This window comes from Petaurus breviceps, unplaced genomic scaffold (assembly GCF_028583685.1).
Source record: "Petaurus breviceps papuanus isolate PSGF00001 unplaced genomic scaffold, PetGlider_PUasm1.0 559, whole genome shotgun sequence".
Classification (NCBI taxonomy): Eukaryota; Metazoa; Chordata; class Mammalia; order Diprotodontia; family Petauridae; genus Petaurus; species Petaurus breviceps.
The window spans coordinates 1,062,460-1,085,484 of record NW_027186377.1 but is presented as its reverse complement, the minus strand read 5'-3'; the positions used below and the strand labels follow the sequence as shown (position 1 = coordinate 1,085,484).

General features: G+C 58.6%; 1 protein-coding gene across 1 annotated transcript in view; it reads right to left on the bottom strand.

Moving 5' to 3' along the window:
• The window catches only part of APOB (apolipoprotein B), a 35,018-nt gene extending 12,906 nt beyond the window's left edge, over positions 1-22,112 (bottom strand). Inside the window, exons 1-25 of the mRNA XM_069102981.1 lie at positions 22,055-22,112; positions 21,496-21,534; positions 20,628-20,743; positions 18,590-18,735; positions 18,185-18,338; positions 17,266-17,421; positions 15,659-15,783; positions 14,998-15,083; positions 14,147-14,372; positions 13,285-13,512; positions 12,937-13,054; positions 12,696-12,842; positions 11,472-11,683; positions 10,318-10,555; positions 9,863-10,039; positions 8,792-8,983; positions 7,908-8,075; positions 7,253-7,464; positions 6,808-6,993; positions 6,209-6,330; positions 4,906-5,116; positions 4,390-4,565; positions 4,127-4,314; positions 3,156-3,286; positions 2,465-2,847 (exon numbers count right to left, since the gene is read on the bottom strand). Of these exons, the coding sequence (XP_068959082.1) occupies positions 2,465-2,847; positions 3,156-3,286; positions 4,127-4,314; positions 4,390-4,565; positions 4,906-5,116; positions 6,209-6,330; positions 6,808-6,993; positions 7,253-7,464; positions 7,908-8,075; positions 8,792-8,983; positions 9,863-10,039; positions 10,318-10,555; positions 11,472-11,683; positions 12,696-12,842; positions 12,937-13,054; positions 13,285-13,512; positions 14,147-14,372; positions 14,998-15,083; positions 15,659-15,783; positions 17,266-17,421; positions 18,185-18,338; positions 18,590-18,735; positions 20,628-20,743; positions 21,496-21,534; positions 22,055-22,112 (4,195 nt within the window). The remainder of the gene's footprint in view (positions 1-2,464; positions 2,848-3,155; positions 3,287-4,126; positions 4,315-4,389; positions 4,566-4,905; positions 5,117-6,208; positions 6,331-6,807; positions 6,994-7,252; positions 7,465-7,907; positions 8,076-8,791; positions 8,984-9,862; positions 10,040-10,317; positions 10,556-11,471; positions 11,684-12,695; positions 12,843-12,936; positions 13,055-13,284; positions 13,513-14,146; positions 14,373-14,997; positions 15,084-15,658; positions 15,784-17,265; positions 17,422-18,184; positions 18,339-18,589; positions 18,736-20,627; positions 20,744-21,495; positions 21,535-22,054) is intronic.
• Positions 22,113-23,025: the final 913 nt, after the last annotated feature.

The following is a 23,025-nucleotide window of genomic DNA, read 5'->3' as shown; positions in this document are numbered from 1 at the left end:
AGACAGAGACAGAGAGAGACAGAGAGAGAGAAATAGAGACAGAGACACAGAGAGAGAGAGAGACAGAGACACAGAGACAGAGACACAGAGAGAGAGAGAGACAGAGACACAGAGAGAGACAGAGACAGAGAGAGACAGACATAGAGAGAGACAGAGAGAGACACAGAGAGAGACAGAGAGACAAAGACAGAGACAGAGACAGAGAGAGACAGAGACAGAGAAACAGAGAGAGACAGAGATAAAGAGAGACATGGGGGAAAGGGCTGGCCCTCCCACAAAAGGGGGGCCAGAGGACGCAAGGACATCCAACTCCAGATCTGCATCATGTGGCCCCCAGCCTGCCTGGGGGAGGGTCATGGTAGACCCTGTCCCTCTGCTAGACACACCTCATCCACTCACTAGAAAAGTCACTTAACTTCTGTGCCTCAGTGTCTCCATCTGTAAAATGGACTTAATAAAACAGCCACCTGCTTTACGAAGCTGCTGTGCAGATCACATTCCACGGGCCTTGGAGCCCCACAGGAACGTGACCCCTCCAGACCAGCGGCTCCTCCCACCTGCCTGGAAGCCTTTGCTCAGGCTGCTCTCTATGCCTGGCCTCTCTCCCCTTCTCTTTACCGAGCTATCCTTTGAGGCTGAACTCGAACCCTCCTCCTGTCCAGCTGTGCCTCCAGGGACTAGTCCCTGCTCTCGCCACCCCCCCCCATGTGGCCCCTGGTGAGCCTGGACACGTATGTGCACACAGCGCCTTCCCCTGGGAGCTCCCTGATGGGGTGGTTTAGGGGCGAGGACCCCAACCAGTACAGCTTCTGTGTCCCCTCTTCCATTGCTTGGTTTTCCTCCAGTGACCTTAACCCTGGGAGGGATCAGGAGGGAGAAGAGAGAGGGCCAGGTCAGGTCAGGGGTCTTCTGCTCTGGGCCATTCAGGCCCGCCCTGGCAAGGCGAGGCTCAGGCCGAGGACCAACGGCAGCTCCTGTCGATATCCCTTCCTCCGCTCTCACAGTGGCCATCCTCGCCCTCCTCCTCAGTGGCATCCCTGCCTCTCCAGCCTGGCCTCCACACACCCTCCAAAGGGATTCTCCCAAAGCTGGAAGTGGAGGTGGCCGTGTCACACCCTGAACACCCAGGCTCCCCAAGTCCACCTCCCTCTGCTCAGTGCACAGGCCTCCCTTTCTGGCCACACTGGCCCACTTCCTCTTCTCCGTCCATACAAGACCCTCTTTCTCCTGCTGCCATGCCTTTGCAGAGGCTGTGACTTCTCAGCCTGGAATGCCCTCCCTCCACATCTCTCCCTGTTAATATTGAGCCGCCTTCAAGACTTGGCTAAGGGCCCCTGTCCTGCCTAGGTCCTGTTCTGTCCATCTCAGTTGTGACTGTCTCTGCCCTGCCCCCTCCCCACCCTCACAAATACCTTTGTATGTGTTCTGCACATAGCTTGCACTTGCTTCCCTGGGCCTATCTGGTGTCTACACAGCAGAAGAGAAGCTTCTTCAAGCCCAAAGGGACCATTTCATTTTTGTCTTTGGGGCCTCAGGGCCCAATGAATGGTACATAGCAGCTACTCTAATGAATGCTTGTTGAAACAACGAATGAATGAATGAATGAATGCATAGATGAAGGGAGGAAGGATAGATGGATGGATGGACGGATGGATGGATGGAAGGAGGGATGGATGGATGGAAGGAAGGAAGAATCGATGGATGGATGGACGGATGAATGGATGGACGGATGGATGGATGGAAGAATCGATGGATGGATGGATGGAAGGATGGATGGACGGATGGATGGATGGATGGACGGATGGACGGATGAATGAAATGTTTCCTTTTTCACATCTCCCTTTGGAGAGCAGCAGATAGAGAGCTGAGCCTGGACTCATGGAGACTCATCACCCTGAGCTGAAATCCAGCCTCAGCCACTAGCTGTGTGACCCTGGGCAAGTCACTTGTTTGCCTTAGTTTCCCCATCTGTAAAATGACCTGGAGAAGGAAATGGCCAACCCCTCCAGTGTCTCTGCCAAGAAGACTCCAAAGGGGGTCATGGAGAGTCAGATGAGACTGAAACAAGTCAAGGACAACAAAAAGACGTTTTGTGAGCAAAGCCCAGAACCTGAGGTTTGTGGAAGGAGCCAGAAGCCCGGGTATGGGGCCCACTGCCCCCCTGCTTCCTGGAGAGCCAGACTTTCTGCAGCTCCCCGGTACCACAGCCGTGTCTAGCTGGATGCCCGCTAGGCCGTGGTGCCTCTGGAGGCACACAGAGCAGGCAAAAGTCTGCTTATGCTGACGCCAGCAGATGCACCCCATCCCTCCCAAGGACCCTTCCGCGCCAGGGCCCTGCTGTCTCCTGGCTGAGTCCTCCTCAGGCTCGCAGACCAGGCGGAGGCACCCAGAAGTCATGCGGTGGCCCAGGGCACGGGCACTGCCGCTGATTCCCAGAGCCCCGGCCGGTGGCGCGCTGGCTCACCTTGCAGACTGTAGGAGAAGAGGCTCAGGGCAGAGTCGGCTTTCATGTGATACCGGGACTGGAAGCTCACGTGTTCGGCGGCGTCGGTGGTGGTGTTTCCGCCGGTGTAGGAAGCCGACCAGTTGTAGAGGTTGCTGTAGACGTTGGCGGAGAGCTCCAGGACGCCCAGGAGGGGCACCCTCAGGGTGTAGGACTTGGGGATGGTCAGCGGCGGCAGCTTGAACTCTCGCGCGGGCCACTGGAGCCCCATGGCCTGGAGGTCCACAGCTGGCGTCTGGATCACCGGGTCCAGCTGGAGCTGGTCCAGTGACTTTCCTCCGAAAAGCAAAGGAATGTCGACCTTCACGTGGCTCTTGTTCAGAATGTACCTGACCCGGCCATCACTGTAAGCAACCAAGGAGGGATGAAGGGAGCAGTGAGGCCACGTGCAGTGGGAGGGCTCAGATCTAAGGACTGTGGCTCTAGGCGTGGCTTTGCCACTAACCAACCAGCTAGCTAGCTAACAGTGTAGCTCTAGGTCAGTCGTGAACTTTTCTATCCTTGCTTTGCTCATCTGTAGAATGGGAAGAATGATCTGCCCACTCCTGCGTCCAGGAGTCAATGTTTCCTCTTCCTCTGGACCTTCCCAGCCCAAAGCCCAGCCGCGGCGCCCGCCCCCACAGCTCCGCAGAACCCCCGCTTCCTCCTTCACCTTTTCAGGAACAGGTTGTTGGGCACCTGGAACTCTGGCACGTCCCAATCTTGGAGGCTGTGAAGTTTCCTCTGCAGGGTCTCTCCATGTGGAAGGCCCTGCAACACCTTCTGGAACCACGTGTTGGTCGCCTGGGGGAGGAAGAGAAGTTTCAGGGCAGTGGGGCTCTTGGAGAGGCCCCAGCCACGTTGGATAATGCGGGGAGGGTGTGGGGCCGACAAATGTGGCAGAGGAAGGGCCGTGCTCTCGGCACCCCCAGGAAGAGGGTGCCCCGTGCCCAATCGGAGCCCGACGGGCAGAGCTGGGGCCAGGGATGGCCACTGCAGGCGGTGGGCAATGTGTGGGTGCCTAGGGGAGGTTGGGTGTGAAGGCTATGGAAAGCCAAACCCCATCTCCAATGACATTCTGCCAGGCTCCCCACCCAGCCTCTGAAGAACACAAGAGGAGTCTCAGCCAGAGGGCAGCAGAGAGGCTGGGGCTGGGGTCCTCTCCTGTTCTTCACTCCCAAGGAGGACAGGAGAAAAGGACCTCATCAGAGGACAGGATGTCAGGAGGTGGGCATGGGCTGGCCTCCTACTGCCATGGGAGACATCGAGGACACCCCACCCCGCTGGTGCCACATGTGGGCGGAAGAGGGGAGCAGGGCCTCCAGGACACTGGCAGACCTAGGGGAGGCTGTGGGAGGAAGGGACCATTGCAGCCTTGGAGGCAACCCCCAAGTCCCCGAGATCACAGGCCCACGGGAGCCGGGGATTAAATGCACCAAACTCACCACTCCACTGCCCAGGGGCCCTTCTTGTGATGTCCAGGGACACACGCCCTGTGGATGGCCCCATGCCTTCACTGGGAGCATGGGTGCTGAGGGAAGGTCAGTCAGTCCAACCTCCCCTGGCCACCGCAGCCTGGCCAGACACGTGGGTGTCCCCATGCCACCCAGCGAGGCAGACCGATGGCCAGGGGTCTATACTCACCTCTATGAATTTGGAGCCGATGTGGCGGATGGTCATGTCTGTGTGGGTGACTTTGCGGTCCAGCCATTCCTCTAAGTACGCGTACAAGGTCCCCCCGTACATGGAGGCTATCAGAACGTATTCGGACACCAGATTCTTGGTTTCTGTGTTACTGCCCACGTTCCATTCAAATTCAAGCTTCTTCTCATCTGAAAATGAAAAAGTTAGAGGGCGCATTTTCTGACCGTACCTAGTGGGCAGAGGGCACCCAGCAATGCACCTACCGTAGCGCCATGCCACTTTCTTGGAGATGGTTGTGTCGAGGGCAGTCACAGAGCTGTCCATATGAACCAGAAGGTTCTCGGGGGACCGGCGCACCATGACCTCACTCCTGGCCTCAGCCTGAAGCAGGGGCACGGAGAACACGATGCCAATCGTGCCCTGCTCCTTCCGGTCACACCTGTGAAGAGCCCAAGCAGACCATGGAGCCACGTGAGGGTCAACATCCTGCCTCGTGGGAACGCCTGGACAAAGAGAAGGGGGCTGGAAACCAGACCCTGCTGAGTCCCGGAGAGCTCGGCACAGAGCTGCGGAGTCATAATAATAGCTACCACTTATGTGGCTCCCTCTGCATGCCCTGCACAGAGCTTTACAAATGTCCCCGTAGCCACGCTGGGGGGGAGGTGCACCCCGAGGCACACAGGGTGAAGTGATTCACCCAGGATCACCCAGCTCATAGGAGTCTGAGGCCCAGCGCTTTGCCAGGGGCATCTTGCAGGCATGGGCAGCCCCAGGGTTACCTGACGTGGCCAATCAGGGTGGCTTCAGTGATCTTGTGGCTCTGCATGTCGATGGTGAGGCTGTACAGCACGTTCTCCTTGTCCGACTGGTCCCGGATCCTTAGGCTGGCGCCAAGGTCCACGTCCAAGTCTGGCACCTGGAGGTCACTGCTCAAGGCCATAAGGCTTCGGTGGTATCTGAGTGTCACTGTGGCCTCACTGGGCTCTGGGCCTGAAAGAGCATCCCCTGGTGACCTCTCTGTCCCCTCCCCTGCCCCCAGACCGATCAGGGGAGCCCTATCTTTGTTCCTGACCCAGGACCCTGTGCTGTCCCACCCCGGGGCCCCCTCTCTGCGTCTACCCTGCCCCCCCAGCCTTCTCTCTGTAGACCCAGTGAAGGGCGAGGCTTTCTCTGGGCCCCAGGCCGCTTCCCTGCCTCCACCCTCTGTGGAGGGTCTCATGATCTCAACATGAACCTTGCATGTTCAAGAGCATGGCCTTACTCTGTGGGGGGTGGGCAGACATGCACACACATGCATGTACTTAGCTTTGCAATGCACGCATACTTGTACACACACACGTGCACACCCACCCACACACACTCAGCACAGGCACACACCCCCACTCACACACACAGGCATGCACACACACTCAGCACAGGCACAGTCATACCCATACACACACATAGGCACACAAACACACTCACACCCACGCACACTCAGCATAGGCACACTCACACCCCCACACCCACATAGGCACACTCAGATACACTCAGCACAGGCACACTCACACTCATGCACACTCAGCACAGGCACACACACTCAGCATAGGCATACTCACACCCATGCGCACACACAGACACTCACGCTCATGTACATACATGGGCACACTCACACAAACACACCCACACACACTCAGCAAGGTACACTCACACTCATGTACACACATGGGCACACTCACACAAACACACTCACACCCACACACACTCAGCAAGGCACACTCACACCCATGCATACACACGGGCACACTCACACTCATGTACACACACGGGCACACTCACACAAACATACACCCATACACACTCATGCACACACACATGGGCACACTCAGCAAGGCACATTCACACTCATGTACACACACCCAGGCACACTCCCAGGAACATACACCCATGCACACTCAGCACAGGCACACTCACACTCAGCACAGGCACACTCACACCCATGCACACACATGGGCACACTCAGCACAGACACATTTGCATGCATGTACACACACTGGGGCACACTAACACAAACACACCAACACCCTGAATGGGGGCACTCACCTTCGGCCTGCACAGCAAACCTCAGCTGATCCACCAGCCCCCCATCTTGCTGCTGCAGCTCATAATTCACGCTTGCCGTGTACACCTCCACGTCCCCCGTGGGCTGGAGCTCCAGCTCAAACCTGAGGACAGGAAGGTGCAGGTCACAGCTGCTGATTAGAGAAGATGGCTTTAGGCCAAGGATGGAGGGGCTGCCCCCACCCCTGCCATGGGGCTGGGAAACCCTAGGGGTCCTGGAGTCAGCAAGGAAGAAGGGGGTGGGGCAGAGGCCATCTCACTGAACCCTTTGCAGACCCCAACTGGGATGGTCAGGCATCGCGCCTTTGTGCGACTGGAGCGGCTCTCCATTGTGTGGTACAAGGCTGGGGTAACTCACCTGTAGGGCTTCCTGGGTACTCCATGAGGGGCTGGGCTAGGGGCGGGAGGAAGGGAGGCCCTGAAGATGAGTCCCACCCACTCCTTTCCTTGGGGAGGAGACAGAACCAGAGAAGGGACCCCCCCCAATCTTTGACAGGGCTAGGGATGAAGGCCACCCTTGGAGAAAGGCGGGGCTGGAGCTTCAGGTGGGCAGGGGCAGGGGAGAACCCAGGGGGCAGCACCTGGTGTCCCCGGTGAGCGGGTAGTAGGGGGCGGCCTCGATGGAGCTGGCATTGGAGTAGGCCAGGGTGGAGCAGTAGTTGAGGCCTCGGAGGAGGGGTCTGCAGTCTGTCCAGGATTTCCTGTTCTCGATCAAGGGTGGGATCACCTTCGAGTACGTGGTGGTGGAGACCAGGTGGAGGGTGTTACTGCAAAAGGGGCAATGCCCAGTTAGCTCCAGACCTGGGCAGGGCCCCAGGCCGAGGACCGTCCTCATTCCTAGCTCCTAGGGCTTCTCCCCACAGCTTTGCCTCCTCAGACCCTGACTCGGGCAGACCTGGACCCTCCTCCTGTCCTCCCTGCAGAGAGTGGGGAGGGGGCTTCCATCCAAGGGTGGGCCTCCCATCTCTGGGCCCTCTCCCCAGGACTACCGACCCCTGGGTGCTGTGGCCCGGGCGGGAGGTGTACCTGGCTTTGAAGAGCTTGATGGGGCTCTTGGGGGCAGGGATGGCAAGCTTGAGCTGGCCCTTGGTCAGAGCCAAGCGGGCCTCCAGGCCAGACTCGTGGTATAGGTTGGAGTTCATCTGGACCCCATTCCAAGCGAAGTCTGGGACAGTAACCCCCAGGTGGGTCACAAACTCCACAGACACCGAGGGCTTGACCACCAGCTCTGCCTGCCTCTGGGGGGAGAGAGAGCAGAGGCAGTGGGTCTGCCTCGGGCCGGACCATCTGCGGCCTCCTCAGGCTCCAGGAGGCCTCTGGTCCCCGCCAGTGCCCATGCAGAGGGCAGGGCTTGGCGTGATGCCCTTGAGGGGAAGCCACCTGTCCTTTGTCTGTGAGTCTGTGACACCCTCACAGAAGGAAGCCAAGGCTTATCTGGCCGCTGACCAGAGGCCCTCTGTTCTCAGGGGTGCCTGACCTCCAGGGTCCCCAAAGCCTCCCCTGCCCCATGGGCCTGCCCTGGCTGTGTGGCCGGGCCAAGCCTTCCCAGCATGTCAGTGCTGAGCAGACGGGAACCCCACGTGTTCTCCTGGCCAGGATGCCCACGCCTCTTTAGGGACCTGCCTCCTCCTTCCTTCCTGCCCCCTCCAGACCCATGCCCGCATGCTGCTCCAGGCCTCACATTAGCCACTTGAAGCTTCATCCCAGCCTTGATTCCAGGGGTGACCAGGCCAGATGTGGACAGCTGGAGCGGCAGTCCAACCCCGGTGGGGAGCTCAATGGTATTTTCCATGAAGATGTAGTGGACAAAGAGGTCGCTCTTGGAGCCTTGGGTGAGGGCCTCAGCAATCTGGGGGCACCCGAGAAGCCAAGTGAGTGGGGTGTGCAGCTCCCTCCCACGGCCTGAGTGCCTGGCATGAGGCACCTTCCAGGCCCCTGAGAACTGCCCAGAAGGTCATGGGGAATAGCCACCCATCCTGGCCAGACTGAACGCCCCATCTGTCCTGGAGGCTCCCTGAGACTGCTCTGGGCCCGGCTGCTGGGGGTCTGGGGTGCCAGGGGTCTGGGTGCCAGGGGGTCTTCTGGGGGGTCTGGAATGCTGAAAGTCTGGAGTACTGGGGTGCCAGGGTGCTAGGAGGTATCTGGGGGGTCTGGGATGCCAGGGGTCTGGGGTGCCAGGGTGTCTTGGGTGCTGGGGTGCCAGGGGGTGTCTGGGGTATGGGGGGTGTTTAGGGTGTCTGGGTGCCAGGGATCTGGGTGCCAGGGGTCTGGGGTGTCCCTTGTCTGCCTTTGAGACCCAGTTTGGGAGCCACCTCCTCCCAGAAGCCTCTGGGTTTGCCCCAATCTCTGAGATCCCTCCCCTTCCTCAGACCTTCTCTGGGTTCCTCCTGACCTGGGCAGTCCTCTTTCCACCCTCATAGCCCAGAAGAAGGCAGCACCTCAGACACTTTGAAAGAGTAGATGCCTGCTGGCCACAGAGTGGGGCCCAGACCCAGGTGTGGGGGCCCTTCCAGGGCCTCCAGGCCAGGCCTCAGCCCGGGCTCTCTGTGCCCCCCAGGCACTCACCAACTGAGGAAGGCCCCGCAATGACTTGAGGGAGCCAAGCAGCACCGTGCCCATGACCCTGAGGTCCTCCAGCCTGAGGTAGCCCAGCTCCTGGCCCAGCAGGCGCAGGTAGGCCTGGGCCTCGGGGGCTTCCCTGGAGCCCAAGTCCTTGAGGAGCTTCTGGAAGCTGAGCAGGAGTCCGTTCACCATGTCCTGCAGAGCAGTAGAAAGAAGACTGAGTGAGTGCTGGCCTGGCTGGCCGATGATGGCACGCTGGCACCCATCAAATGGCAGAATTGGACAATTGTCAGAGCTGGGGTAGCAGTGGGGGGACCCAGAGAGAACTGGGGTCAAGGTGTCTTTGCCAGGGGCCATGTGTGGCCCTCTAGGTCCTCAACTGCAGCCTCTGACTGAACCCAGACATCCCAGAACGAAGCCCCTTCATAAGAGGATCTGTTCTGTGAAGCTTGGACTCAGTCAAAAGGCCATGCCTGAGGACCTAGAGGACCACAAGTGGCCTCGAGGCCGCAGTCTAAGCATCCGTGAAAGGAACTCGGGGGAGACAGGGGAGTGGCCTCGGGCTTCCCAAGGGCTGGCCTGGAAGCAGAAATAACTTCCAGGGGAGCCTGGAGGGGCCTTCCAGACAGAGCTGCCCCCTCCCCGAGGTCTGGATGGCCACAGGTTGAGGGAGCTGCAGCGAGGATTCCCAGCCAGGGACCGTCAGATGAGGCCCCTTCCCACTCCCAGATTCCACCAGTCTGTGAGCTGGCTCCTACAGCCCACTCACGGTAGAGATGAGCAAAGCGAAGGCCCAGGCTGACCTGCCTCACCACCCTGCAGGCCCTGTGGAAAGCAGCCATGGTGGGCAGGGCCCCCCACAGTGAGGAGCTTTCTGGGTACCCCAGGGACCTTCCTAAAGCAGAGGGAAATGAGTTTTGTTTTGCCAAGATGTCTCTGGGCCAGAGGGACCTAACCTTACGCCGGCTGGGAATTAGGAAAGAGAATGACACAGCCTCCCTTCAGAGAGAAGCATGGTGGAGAGCTGGGTGAGAATTCTGGAGTGTGACTGAGGCAGGGCAGGGCTCTGAGTACCTGGTCCCTCTTCTCTTCCTTCGTGTAGCCAAAGTGGTCCACTAAGACCCGGGAGACCGAGTCGGGAACTCGGCCATCCACCCAGTACAAGGCTTTGGTGGCGCTGTCTGGGAAGAAGCCCTGCTTTCCAAAGAGCGCCTCCAGGGTGGGCTCGTAACCCTTCCCCTCCAGGCCGACCTGAGGAGAGAAGAGACAGTCAGCACAGACCCCCTCAGGCACCTGCCCTAGGAAAGCACTCCCTTCTGGGGGGGCCATCAAGGCAGGGGGCCCCTTGAGATGGGGCCTCCCAGCTGGCCAAGAGTTAACTCCCTGGGGCAGGTCCACACCTCCTGCCATTGCCTGTCCTGAGAGCCCACAGCCAGTGGGGGCAGAGGGAGGCTCCCCACACCGCCTGTCTCCCCAGGGGCGTCTGGGGGACACTCTGCCCATGCAGGTTGGGGGGGTGCACAACCTACCTCAAAGAGATCAGTGGGATGGAAGCCAAAGACTGAGAGGGTGGTTTTCAGCATGGTCTCCTTGGGTAGGTAATTGTGGGGGTCAAACAGGAGGTTCCCTTCTACCTTGGTGGAGAAAGGGCTGAAGGTGGGGATAGAAAAGGTCTTGGAGAATTGATAGTTCTGAGAAAACCTCCTGAAGTCCATGGTGGCTGGGAGCTGAGAGTCCTGGAGAGCTGCCTTCACTTGGCTCCTGAGGCTGCAAAGGAAATTGGGGCTCATGGGGACACCCCCAAAGCATTGCAGCCCCTGGGCTGGCTTTGGGTTCTGACACAGACCTGAGTTGTCATTCCCCACCTTCTCCAATATGCTTCCTCCCCTCCTCTGACAGTGCCACCCCCCGGGGGCAGGCCCCCATACCCTGGCGCCCTCCTCTCCTCTGACAGTGCCACTCCCAATACCCCTCCTCTGACACCGCCATCCGGGGGGGGGGAGGGGCAGGCCCCCATACCCTGGCCCCCTCCTCTTCTCTGACTCTGCCCCAGCTGGGGGCAGGCCCTCATCACCTCACACCTGGAGGCCCTGCCTGCCTCAGGTCTCTCCCCTCCAGTCCATTCTCCACTCAGTCACTAAGGAGAGTTTCCTAAAGCACAGGTGTGATCCCATCACCCCCTACTCCATAGCCTCCCCTGGCCCCCAGGCCATTCCTCACCAGGAGCCTTCCTCCCCTTCTCCATCTCCTGGCTTCCTTCCAGACTCTTCTCAAAGTCCCCCTTGTCAAGAAGCTTCTCCTGGTGTGCTCCCAGTCCCAGCCCTGGGGCCCAGCCCAGCTCAGCCTGATGGCCCGCCTGGCCCCTCGTTCCCAGGGGTCCTCTCCCCCAGACTTTGCACTCCTGGAGGGCAGGGATGCTCATTTGCCTTTCCATGTATTCCCAGCACTTTGTAAACAGTAAGCATTTAATAAATGCTTTTGACTGACAAATCTGACTGTGCCAAGTCTCTGCTCAAAGACCCTCAGTGACTCCCTCTGCCTGGCATTCAAGGTCTTCCCACTCGAACAGCCCTGACTGCTTATTTCTGGGCCCTCGCCTTTGCCCCTTGGCCCCCTCTACACAGCCCCTGGGTCCCTCCCTGCACCCGGCGCTGAGGGCCTGGAGGGCGGGGTCTCCCCTTACTCCTGGACACTCAGATCCTCCGACGCCAGGACGTTGGCGATGTGTGATGCCACAAAGCTGTGCACTTGATCACTCTTCTCGGTCTTCAGAGCGAGGACCACATGCCGGACAGTGTGGTGGGTGGGCTGCCTCATCAGCAGGAGGTAGGCGGCCAGCCGCTTCTCTTCAGGGGCCGTGTCATCCAGGAAGGTCACCAGAAGGACATTCTGTACCTGCAGCCCAAAGAAGAGGTTTGGAGCCCTGGCGTGTCGTGGGGCGCTTGTCCAGACAAGTCCCGGGGCCTTGATGTCTCCCTCTGTTAAGGGAGCCCAGTCACACTTGAACACCCGACCTCAGAAGGTGGCTGTGAGAGAAGTGGTGTTTGAAACAAACCACGCCAAAAATGGGTCTGTGCTCATTAAACCAGCGGAAGAATACTGAGAGTGAACCTTTATGAAGCACCTACTATGAGCCGGGCTCCTTATGAAGCACCCACTATGGGCCAGATCTTTATGAAGCACCCACTATGTGCCAGGCTTTTTATGAAGCACCTACTATGAGCCGGGCTCCTTATCAAGTACCTGCAATATATGCCAGGCCCTCTGCTAAGCACTTCACAATTAGTTTCTCACGTCATATTCCCAACAGTCTGGGGAGGCAGGTGCTATTATTCTTCCCACTTTACAGGTGAGGAGACCGAGGCACTTAGAGGTTAAGTGACTTGTGCAGGGTCATACACAGCTTGTAAGTCTGGGGCTGGATTTGAACTCAGGTTTCCTATATCCAGGCCCAATGCTCTAACCACTTGACCCCCTTGCTTCCTAGCCCCCAACCCTCCCTCAGCACTCTGCCCAGAGTCCCGTCCAAGCACAGGCCCACAGGGGGCACTCAGGAAGTTCTTGTGCCATGAAACTTAGAGGACAGGGACCCAAAGGAATGGTTCCCCAGGCACTGTGTTACCCTTTTACTCAACTGGCTTTGGTTCAGGTCTGCTTTGCTCTGGATGGGGAGGTGAGGATAGAGGAGAAGAACAGAGGGGGAGGGCTGGGGGCTTCTTGGACCAGCAGGCTCCTTCCCTCCACCCTCAGGGGAGCCTGCCCACAGGCCGGGCCCGTGGTGGGAGGAACAGAAGAGGCCCGGGGCTCAGCCTCCCTGTAGACACACCCACTGAGTGGGCACAGGCAGGTCTGGGAGCAGCCCCTGGGGTCCCTGGCCCCCTAGACCCATCACGTGCCCCGGCCTCACCTCCTCAGTCAGCTCCATCTTCCGCAGGGCCTGGATGGCAGCTTTCTGCACTGAAAGGGCCGGCACTGCGCTCTGGATGCATTTCAGAAGGGAAGCCTTCAGCTGCGGACCGGCCTCCTCCAGGGCTCTGCCCATGTTGCCGATGACCTGCCAGGAGAAGAAGTAGGGGGCCCTGTTAGAGGAAGGCAGGGGAAGCTGAGGACAGCAGGTGGGTGCTGGTTAGGGAGAGTGTGTCCAGTACCCTGAGGGTCAGGTAGGTGGCTTCCTCACTGCCCGTACACTCATTCCCAAGCTGCGAGGTTAGGTAGTCAGCGACCTCCTTCAGCTCCTGTGACACCATCCTGCTTTGCTGGTGGAATCTGGGGACAGACAGCAGAGTTAGCAGGGACCTGAAGATCCTGGGCAGGGATGCCACTGCTCACAGAGGCTCAGTTCCCTCCTTTGTCACGTGGCTTCATACTAGCTGTGATGCCCAGCCCACAGAGCTGGAGGAGGGAGGAGGACCCTGCAAGGGTGAGGCAGGTGAGCTCAGGGCCTGGGCATCCCTCTGCCAGGGGCCTCCCCTTCCCAGGATCAAGGGGGCACTCACTTGTTCACCACGTGGCTCAGGGCATAGAGGGTGATGCGGCTTGGCCGTTCCCGGGCCACTCTGAAGATCTCCTGCAGCCTCTGGGCAGAGGGGTTGGGCATCAGCGCCATGATGTAGGAGGCGGCTTCGATCAGCAGGGGGCTGGCTTTCTCAGTCTGCAGCCAGTGCAAGATGTGCGAGTAGCACTGGGACTGCCCACACTGTGCCAGGGCCTGCAGGGCCAGGGGGCTGGGGGACAAGAGGACACAGGGCTTGGCATCCAGCCCAGGGACATCCCTAGAGCCTCCAGAAACGTCCAGCCTCTGCCCATCGGCAGGATGGAACATTCACCCGCTGAAGCCCAGCCTGGCGGCCTCCCTTCCGGGCCCCTCTCACGCGTGTAACATGTAGCACTGTCCCTGAGCTCTCTGAACTGGGGTCCCGTCCCCGGCAGGCTGTGAGCCCCCTGAAGGCAGAGGCGTCATCTGAAGGAACCTTGAGAGCTTCCTTAGGGCCCAGCCCACAGCTCCGACCCAGGCCCTGCCCGACCACATGCAGCTGGTGGCTCCTTGGGCCACGGCCACTGGGAAACCTCATTCCAGCTCTGCGGCTTCTCTGTAGCCTTCCACACCCGCTACCTGCTGTCCAGGGTCATTCTCTGATTTTGAGTCTATCTGACTGTCTTGTAATATAGCTCCCATCCCTTCAGATGAGATGGGGGCCTTGGGCTGCCCATCTGTGTCCTATGCCCAGCCCCAGGGCCTTCGCAGGCCCCTCTGCTGGCCAGCTCAGAGTCCCTTTCTGGATTTCACAGCCATGCTGGGCACAGGCCTGTCCCTTACCTGCTCTGGCCTCCCAGGCCCGGTGCCCCTGATGACATTACCTTGAGACTTCGAGAAGCTTGGGCCAAAGGGAAGAGATGGTCTCTTCGTTGAGGGCCCTCAAGCCGGTGACTAGTCTGCTGAAGAGCTTGGCTTGGTGTTCATTCTGCTCTGAGGTCGACAGCTTCTGCAGCTCCTGGAGGGTCTTCAGAACCATCTCCCCACCCTCCTTGGCTGGAGCTGCAGCCTCCACACTCTCTAAGGCAAGGCTTCTCTTCTGAAAAGCATCTGGAAGGGGGAAGGGCCATGCCCAGGATCTTAGGGCTGGAAGGAGCCCCCATGTCTGGGGACCCACCTTCCTCCACTATTGCCGCAGCATGAAATCATTGGTTGGCCCTTTCTGGTCACAGGGAACTCACTACCTCCAGAGTCCATCCACTGCATTGTCAACAGATTGGGCTCCTTGCCACTCACTCCCCATGGGGTAGGTCCCTTCCTCTCCCTAGGCCTCACACTCCTCATCCACGACCAGAGGATCTCTACAGGCCCCCCAGCTCTGAACTCTGGGTCCCCATCATCATTGATGCTGGCTGCCAGAGCAGGAGGGCAGGCCAATGTCCAGAGAAACTTGATGGGGCTGGGGGTAGGCCACTCACACCCAGCATTCCTTTCAGTCTCCGGAGCCCACTCCCATCCCTCCCAGAGTCCACCCCACCCATAGAGGACACTGCTGGGAAGGGCCCTTCCATGACTACAGAGGTGGATTGGCAGAAGCACAGAACCCAGGCTGCAGAAGGAGGTCAGGCACCCCCAGACCAGGGCCCAGACCCCCCACATGCCCTGACTCCAGATCCTGGGCTCTTCCCACCGCCCGGCCCCACCTTGGCCAGGCTTCCATGGCCACATAGCCCACCTTCATCAAAGAAGCGGCTGTTGATCTTGGGGGTGTCTTCAAGTTTCAGGGTCTGTGTGATGTGGGCCATCATGCCATACTGATTTCTGGAATGCAGAACACGGCCTCTCCAACTCTGAACCCCTTCCATTACCACTTCTCCAAATGCTGCCCATCTGTCCTTCCTGGCCTACTCCGGCCACACTTCCTCCAGGAGGCCTCCCTCAACCTCCTGGCCCACCCCAACTCTTAAGCATTGCCTTTTTGTCCCCTTCACTGGGCCTCCTGGTGTTTGGGGCTCTGGATGGTGCCCTCAGCCAGACTCTGGCCTTGCCTGGTCACTACCCACCCAGGCAGGGGTCCAGCATAGGGCTCCCCTTGGATGACTGCTGATTGGCTGATGACCAACCTCACTTCAAGCCAGACCTTCTTCACTGGTGACTAATCCCAGAGCCCAGGCGGGGCCTCCTTCCTCCTGTACAAGCCCCCAGCACCCTCTCCCCTCTGACTGTTCTAGGACAAACTGTGTCTCTACCTCTGGCCCCACTGGGCTCAGCGAGGCCCTAGCACAGTCCGGACAGTCTTGTTCACCTGGCCTTCCCACCCCATCCCTTGCCTAAGACAGGGCTGGACACACAGTGAAAGCTGGGTGGCTCATAGACTGCTGGCCAGAGTCACATACTTGTAGGAGAAGGGAAGGAAGAGATGCTGCTCCTTGCAGACAGCTTCTGTCACATGCTTCCTCCGAGGGTCCAGAGTGTATGCACACTCCTGCTGGCTACTGAGCAGCTTTGACAAGGGGCCACCCTGGAAACGAGAATTGGGAAGAGTGTCTGCTCTGAAGCCAGGATGGGACCTGGGCCACCCTTCTCAGCTCTAGTGCCAGCCCCTTCCCCTCCACATGTGCAGGGGCTGACAGAGGGCAGAGCTCTGAGCACACTCTGGACAAAGCCTTCTTCCCAGAGATCCTGGCACCCTGATCTCTTGCCTTCCCTGTCTTTGCAGAATCCTTGCCACTCTCCTCAACAGGGCAGCCTCACACCTGCTATCACCACCACCACCATCACCATCATTATTACCATCATCACCACCATCACCATCACCATCATCATCACCATCACCAATCTCACCATCATCACCATCACCATCACCCCCAATCATTATTATTTTTTGTTTCAAGTGAGGGTGCCTTGTATCCCCAGCCAGGCTGGAAGGCCCAGAGCTGCCCCTGGGATGCCCCCAAACCAGGCCAGCCCAGCAGCTCCAGGATGCCCAGATGGGCACAGTCAGGCTGCTGCTCCACAAAGGCTTCTAGAATTCATGAGCCTGCTTCAGGCAGCTAATCAATCACCACAATTTAATCCAGGGTCTTCTCCTCTGCTCTTTCTTGGGACACAGAGGAAGCTTGGCCACTGCCTTAACCTGAGGAACCTGCCTTGCCTCTGCCCCACTGCTGTGCCCCAATTGGCCTATTTTTTGTTTGCAAGCATTGTAGTCTGTGCTTAATACTTCATTCATTCACCCTTTTCATTCATTCATTCCTTCATTCACTCCTTCATTCATTTTCTCGTTCAGACTATGTGCTGGACACTGATAGGCCAGGCATGAAGGAGCCTCTGCCCTCTGGGAGTTTCATTCCAGGGGGGAAATGACAAAGACATATAGTAATAGAAACCTAGATAGGCTCAACAGGAGAATAACTCCATGGCCAAGGGCTCAGTGCTGAAGCCCTGTCCCTCCTTGCCAAGGACAACCTTCCTAGCAGGGTATACCCAGGTGCCTGCTGCTCAAGGCCCAAACACATTTACAGGAAATCCCAGAAATGGGTCGACAAGGGGCAAGTCGATTCCCAAGACTGGGTTGATGAAGTCTCAAAGACACTGGACTGCCAGACAGAATCGACCCAGGGCTGGGACTGGGTCAGTGGCTCAGGCCTATGGGAGGTAGAGTGGGTGTGGGGAGGCACTGAAGGAGAGATTCAATTCCAGCCTCTCTGTGAGATGGTGGGGTCAGTCTCTTCCCTGAGACCCAGACACAGCTGCCTCCCTCCTCCAAGGGCCATTGGGCATCACTATCTGATGCCCGTAAAGGCCCGTTCTCCATGCAAAGAGCCCTGGGCTGGTAGGTAGTGGCAGCTGGACATCCTAGTCCCTCGGTGTGGCCTTGGATCAGTGCTTCCCCCTCTCTGGGTCCCAAGGGTCCTGGGTGACATCCCTCCCAGGTCTGAGGTTTGGTGGTTTTATTGACCATGACTCGGGACCCTAAGGACCTAGAAGGATAGGCACTCACCAGGCCTTTGATGAGGGCAATTGGACTGGCAGCTTTGCTGATGGGCCTAAATCCATTACATTTTTCCAGGTTTCTGTTGATCAATATTTCGGTTGCAACATTTCCTTTCCTTGCCCGGACTGTGACGTCACTGGAGCAGTTCCCGTACACGGTGTCCTGAGCAGGAGAGAAGAAGCAGGTTGGGGGTGGGGCAGGGGAGTGGGGGTGGGCATCAGTAGAGCAGCAGAGAGGGGGAAGCCTCTCCCTGCCCAGAAAGTGAGAGGGAGGTGCCAGACTTGGAGGCTCTCAGGAACCATAACTCGGGGCCGCACCACAATACAAATTTTCAGAAAATCCTCAGTTTTTGAAACAATTTCAGGTTTTTTGGAAATGGGTGCTGTTTTAAGAGGAAAGGGTACTGTCCCGAGTCCCAGCCCTCTGTCCACTCTGACATCGCAGGATGGGAATTCTCCATCCCTCTGGCCGGAGAGGATCTGCCAGGCAGGGCTGTTGGCATGCCAGGAGGCTGCCTAGCTCCCTCCCTGTCCAAGGCCAGGGCAGTGAGGAAGGTAGGTCAGGGTTAGGACAAGACGACACCTGCTGTTTACACTGTGGCCTTTGGGTCGGGAGCCACCAGACACTCGTTTTCTTGGAGGTTGTTTTCAATTCCCCATTTGGCTTGGGCAGTGAGGATCCTGCCAGCACGGACTCAGGCACATGATAGGGCAGCTAGGTGGCACACGGTAGGCAGAGAGCCTGGAGTCAGGAAGACCTGAGTTCAGATTCTGTCACCAGTGTGGCCTGGGGCAAATCACTTTCAGCTCTTCCTCAGTTTCTGGGACCACTTGAGGGTCCCACGAGGAAGCTTGTAAAAGGCTTGGCAAGTCTTAAACTCAGTCTACATGGTGGCTTGTGACAGCGGATGGGCGCGTGTTCTCACCAGGGTCAGCACCCGCTTGTCGTCCTCAGTGTCCATGGGCACCAGCAGGGCAGAGACCACGCCTCGCTTGATGTTGAGAATGTGCGCCGGCTCCTCCTTCTCCGGGTACAGCAGTACCTGCTTCCCATCGGGGATGCTGAGCCGAAGCTCGTACCTGCTCCAAGACACAGCCGTGGCGGGCCTGGGCTCTGCCTCCTCCCGAGGACACCCGTCCCAGTCTCGTCTCTGCTCCTTTCCCGGGAGACCCCGAGCAGAGCCCTGCCCTCCCGGGACCTCCGTGGTCACTGGGCGGACGACTTCTAGACGCCCGGTCCTTCCCCCGCCCATCCATCGGCCCTTCCACGCCCAGCTGCTGCCAGGGCCGGTCCAGCCCGGCCGAGGGGAGCGCAGACTCGAACTCCTCACCTGGACAGGGCGGCGGCGAATTCGTCCGAGTTCTTGGTTTTCCTCAGCAGGGCTTTGCCGTCTGGGTCGAAGCCATACACCTCCTTCAGGGTGCACTGGCTCACCTTCAGGACGAAGCTGCACAGCCGGGGGACCTCCAGCTCCACCTGAAAACAGAGCCCACCCTGAGCACCCGCGGGCCTGCCCAGGGTCGGGCGGCCGCGGCGGCCTCGCTCATCTCCTGCCTCCCAGAGCGGCTGAAGGGCTGTGCGAATGCCTCCTTGTCCTGCCCTGTGGGAGCTCCGCACTGTGGGGACTCCGCAGGTGAGAGGGAGGCCCAGCAGCTAGTCACAAGCTTTGGTCCCCGCTGGAGCCCACAGAGCCTCCCCGAGGAGTGTGGGAGCAACCGCCAACGTTTGTTGATTGACTGGCATTTACTCCCAAGAATGAGCAGGGAGCGATTGAACCATTTGGCCCAGTCGGGGCGGAGGCCAGGAAAATCTGAGGGGAAAGAGGGTCAGCACCCCAAACTTCCCGAGGGAGCTCCCTGACCCCTGCTCACCTTGACGGTGCCAAAGCCCGCGGTTTACTCCTTGCTGAGCATTGCCTAAGCCTACCTTGATTCCAGGGTCGGGGCCGGCCGAGCTGGGGTCCAGGCCCCAGGGGAGGTGAGAGGTCGCTTCACACCAGCTCTGCCTCCATCCCCACCTGGCTCCTCCTCCCTGAGCCAACCTCCTGGCCTTTCCTCGGCTCCCTCACCCACTGCTCTGCTCATGCTCTCCCCCACGCAGTCCCCACTAACCCGCCCCTCTTCGAAGCCTGGTGGGCAGCTCTGGCTGAGTGGCCTTCGCTTTCCCCTGCCTTCCTCTGCAGCTTGTCGGCCCTCACACTGGATGCCTTCTCTGGCTGTCCCAGGCCAGAGCTGACTCTTCCTCAGCCAGATTCTTCCACATGCCAGTGGCCTTCACCACCTACTCATTTCTGTGCCTGCCTGTACTGGAAGCTTCATGTGGGCAGGCTATCTGCATCCCAGTGTCCATGGGGAGATTCACTTAGGGTCTTCTAATGGGGGTTTCCCAGAGGGAGAGGGGGATTTTGAGGTCATGCCTTTTGCCCCTCCCACCCCCTGACCAAACTGTCAATAACCCTATGCTAGTCTACCAGCGCCTAGGACATGGGGAACTTGGTACTCCTCAGGCTGGTTAGGATGGCCAGCATGGTGGTGAACAAGTGGCTTTGAAAGCTCCCCCAAGCTCAGCACAGGTGCTGCTGGCCTCTACCCACATCCTCAGTGTGGCTGGTCAAGCTGGCCAGAGCTCCTGCCTGGGACTCCTTCCAGGCCATGCCAGGAGGGAGAGAGAGCCCAAGTCCATACTGGCCCTTCCCAAACTCCCAGGGGAGTGGGGAGGGGGGGGAGGGCAAGGAAGGGAGGCAGCCAGCCCAGACAGAGGAGGCTCCTGACCCCTGGGCATCCTCAAAGGTGAGGGAGATTCTCTGCTTAAAATGCTAATGAAGGGGGAGAGGACAAGGGTCCCCATTCTGGGTCCTGGCCTGAGCACCTTCTTCACATCCAAACCCAGCATCAGCCTCCAAGACTCAAGATTGCCGCCAGATCTCTGTGACAATGACACCAGCTCCAGCAGACTCTGGAGACCCCCAAACTGGGGCAGGGCCTCAGGCAGAGCATGCAAAATACTTCCTCTGCCCACCCCAAACACCTGGGTGGCTGCCTGGGATGGCTTAGAGTATCTCCCCCACCTGCCCCTGCCTCATCCCTACTGCAATGAGACAAAAGGATTCAGTGTGTACTTTCTTAGACAGGTAATTGCAGGTGGGCAGATAGTCAGTCAGTAAGCATTTCTTAGGCCCCTCCTGTGTGTCTGGCTCTGTGCTAAGAGCTGCAGATACAAAGATTGGCTGATGACTGACTAACAAAGGCCTGGCCCTTCAGATGGGGAAGCAGCCCAGGGATGCTGGCCTGGAAACCCCTCCCTCCTGTGTTTGCACAGGACCCCAGGGGATGGAGGCCACTCCCCTGGCATTCCCAGAAGCTACAGACCTTGCAGTTGATTCTGGTGGCGCTGTAAGAGTCCGCAGTGCCAGCCACACTGTTGGCACTCTCGGCTTCATAGCTGTAGACATATTTTCTGAGGTGCTTGAAGCGGGTAGTATCTTCTGAAAGGAAAAGTCAGGTATGTACAGGGCTCCGAAGGTCTGCTGGTGACCCTGAGGAGTTGGGGGCCTCCATCTGCGCACTCAACACTGGTGCCCTGGCCTCCCAAACTGAGGCTTCCCACTGATGGGATAGGGGAGAGCACAAGCTCCTGCGAGCCTTTCTGAGCACTGTGAAGCCCCAGTGCCAGGGGTGCCTGTCTTGGCTGGCTCTGGGCAGTTCAGCGGCAGAGGGCCAGGGTGGGCATCCATGTGAGCTCAGCTCCTCAGTGAGTGCACAGCCCCTGCATTGCAGTTACAGGGCAGGCCTCAGGGCCAGTAGCAGGTCATCCTGCCACCAAGCTGGCCTGAGTGTGGGCAGAGGGTGGGTCTGGCCAGCAGGTGGCAGCAGGGCCCTGCCAAAGGAAAGTGACCCTCATTATTTGACTAAGGCTGGCTGCCCCAAGTCAGACTCCAAAGTTCCCTGGGAGCCCCAGGGGTGGGGGAAGGGACCGGACGGGACAAATAAACAGCCTAGGACAATCTGGGTGGTGTGTGGGAGGCAGTCTGGCCTTCCCATCAGAGGCCACTCAGGAGCCCACTGATCAATGATTAATTATCCCACCCACAACAGCAACACAATGTTCGCTTTGGAGGACTCAGCCCTGGGAAGCTGGGGGGAAGTTGGGGCCCTGAGCCCTCTGGATCTGGGCCCTTGTCCCCCAGGGCATCCCCAATCCCACCACCCCCAGCACCCAGGCTCTCCAGAGACTTACTTGGACAGGTTGGGCTCTGGTTTTCTGACCCCTCCTCTTCTGGAGGGAAAGGAGAGAAACAAAGCATGGTGAGAGCCTGATCCTAGCCCCTGCAGACTCCCCACCCTTCCCCCAAAGTGCACCAGGCTGTGCTCCCTGATCTTGCCTGCTCTCCAGGCTATGATGGCCTCTGGGAAAAGCCTGTTTGCTAACAGCAGTCTTGCTGCTCGGCTATGGGCCCTGGATATCAGTGCCCACTAAGGCAGGGCTTCTGTGCCTGGGGGCATTCTGGGGGCTCCTTCTCCCATAACCACTGCCACCCTGGGCAGTGCTCCTTCCCAACCCTGGGGCTCCCCACCTCTGGCATCATCACTGTGCTGGGGGGGGCTCAGAGAAGGAGAAACAGCCCCTCTCCAACCCCCCCCACCAGAAACAGGGTGCCGAGGCCTTTGCTTGGGCCCTCAGGCCAGACATCTAGAGAGCTCCCTCCATGCCTGGTTTCTTTCTCCAGATCAGATCGAACAGGTTTCTGCTCATGGGTCTATTGCCCAGCACCCGGACCCACATGCCCAGAACTTACGGGAGGAGCTGGAACCCAGCATCAACAGCAGGAGCAGGAGGGTGCCCCAGGGCCCCATGGTGGCCCGCCAGGGAGGGGGCCTCCTGGGAGCTCCCAAACCCGTCTTGAGTCCCCTTGGGCTGACTGGCTGGCTGGCTGACTGAGTTCTCCTGCTGTGGCTGCCTGCTGGGGAAAATGAGCCCCCTCATTTGGAGCTGCCCTTATATAGGGCTCAGTGCTGAGCTCATTGGGATAAGAAGTTCACAGAAGATTGCAAAAGGTCCAAAGGGCAGAGGCCTGGGTCCTCCCGAGTTTCCACATTAGGTTTGCCTGGACCGAGGGCCTCAGCAAGAAAGGCAGGAGGGACAGAAGAGAAAGGAGAGCCTGAAGACCACTCGAGGGCCCAGGCTGACCACTGGTCTTTGCCAGGCATTTCTCTGAAGCCCTTTCTCTTCTCAAAGGGCTTTCTGAAAGTCCTTGGCGGTGGGGGATGAGTCCCTGACCGACCCTCAGTCTTCGAAACTTCGGGGCTATGGAAGGGTCCGTTAAAGGTGGTTTAATCTACATCTCTTTGTCATGAGCAGAGAAGGAAACTGAGGCCCAGACAGGGAAATGGGTTGCCTACCTTTATTCTAGAGAAAAGAAACAGCTCATTGGAATAAAAAAACAAACTTTTAATCCCTATTTGAACGACTCTGACTACTGGGAGCAACCCAGCTTCCAAATACTCCCTTTACAGCTTTCATCTCTCTGTCTCTCTCTGTCTCTGTCTCTCTCTCTTTTGCTATCTCTGTCTCTTTTCCTCTGTTTGTCTCTGTCTCTCTGACTCTCTGTCTCTGATTTTCTGTCTTTCTTTTACTGTCTCTCTCTCTTTCTCTGTCTCTCTCTGTCTCTCCATCTCTCTCTGCCTTTCTGTCTTTGTCTCTCTCTTTTTCTCTGTCTATCTCTCTGTCTTTGTCTCTCTCTGCCTGTCTCTGACTTTCTGTCTTTCT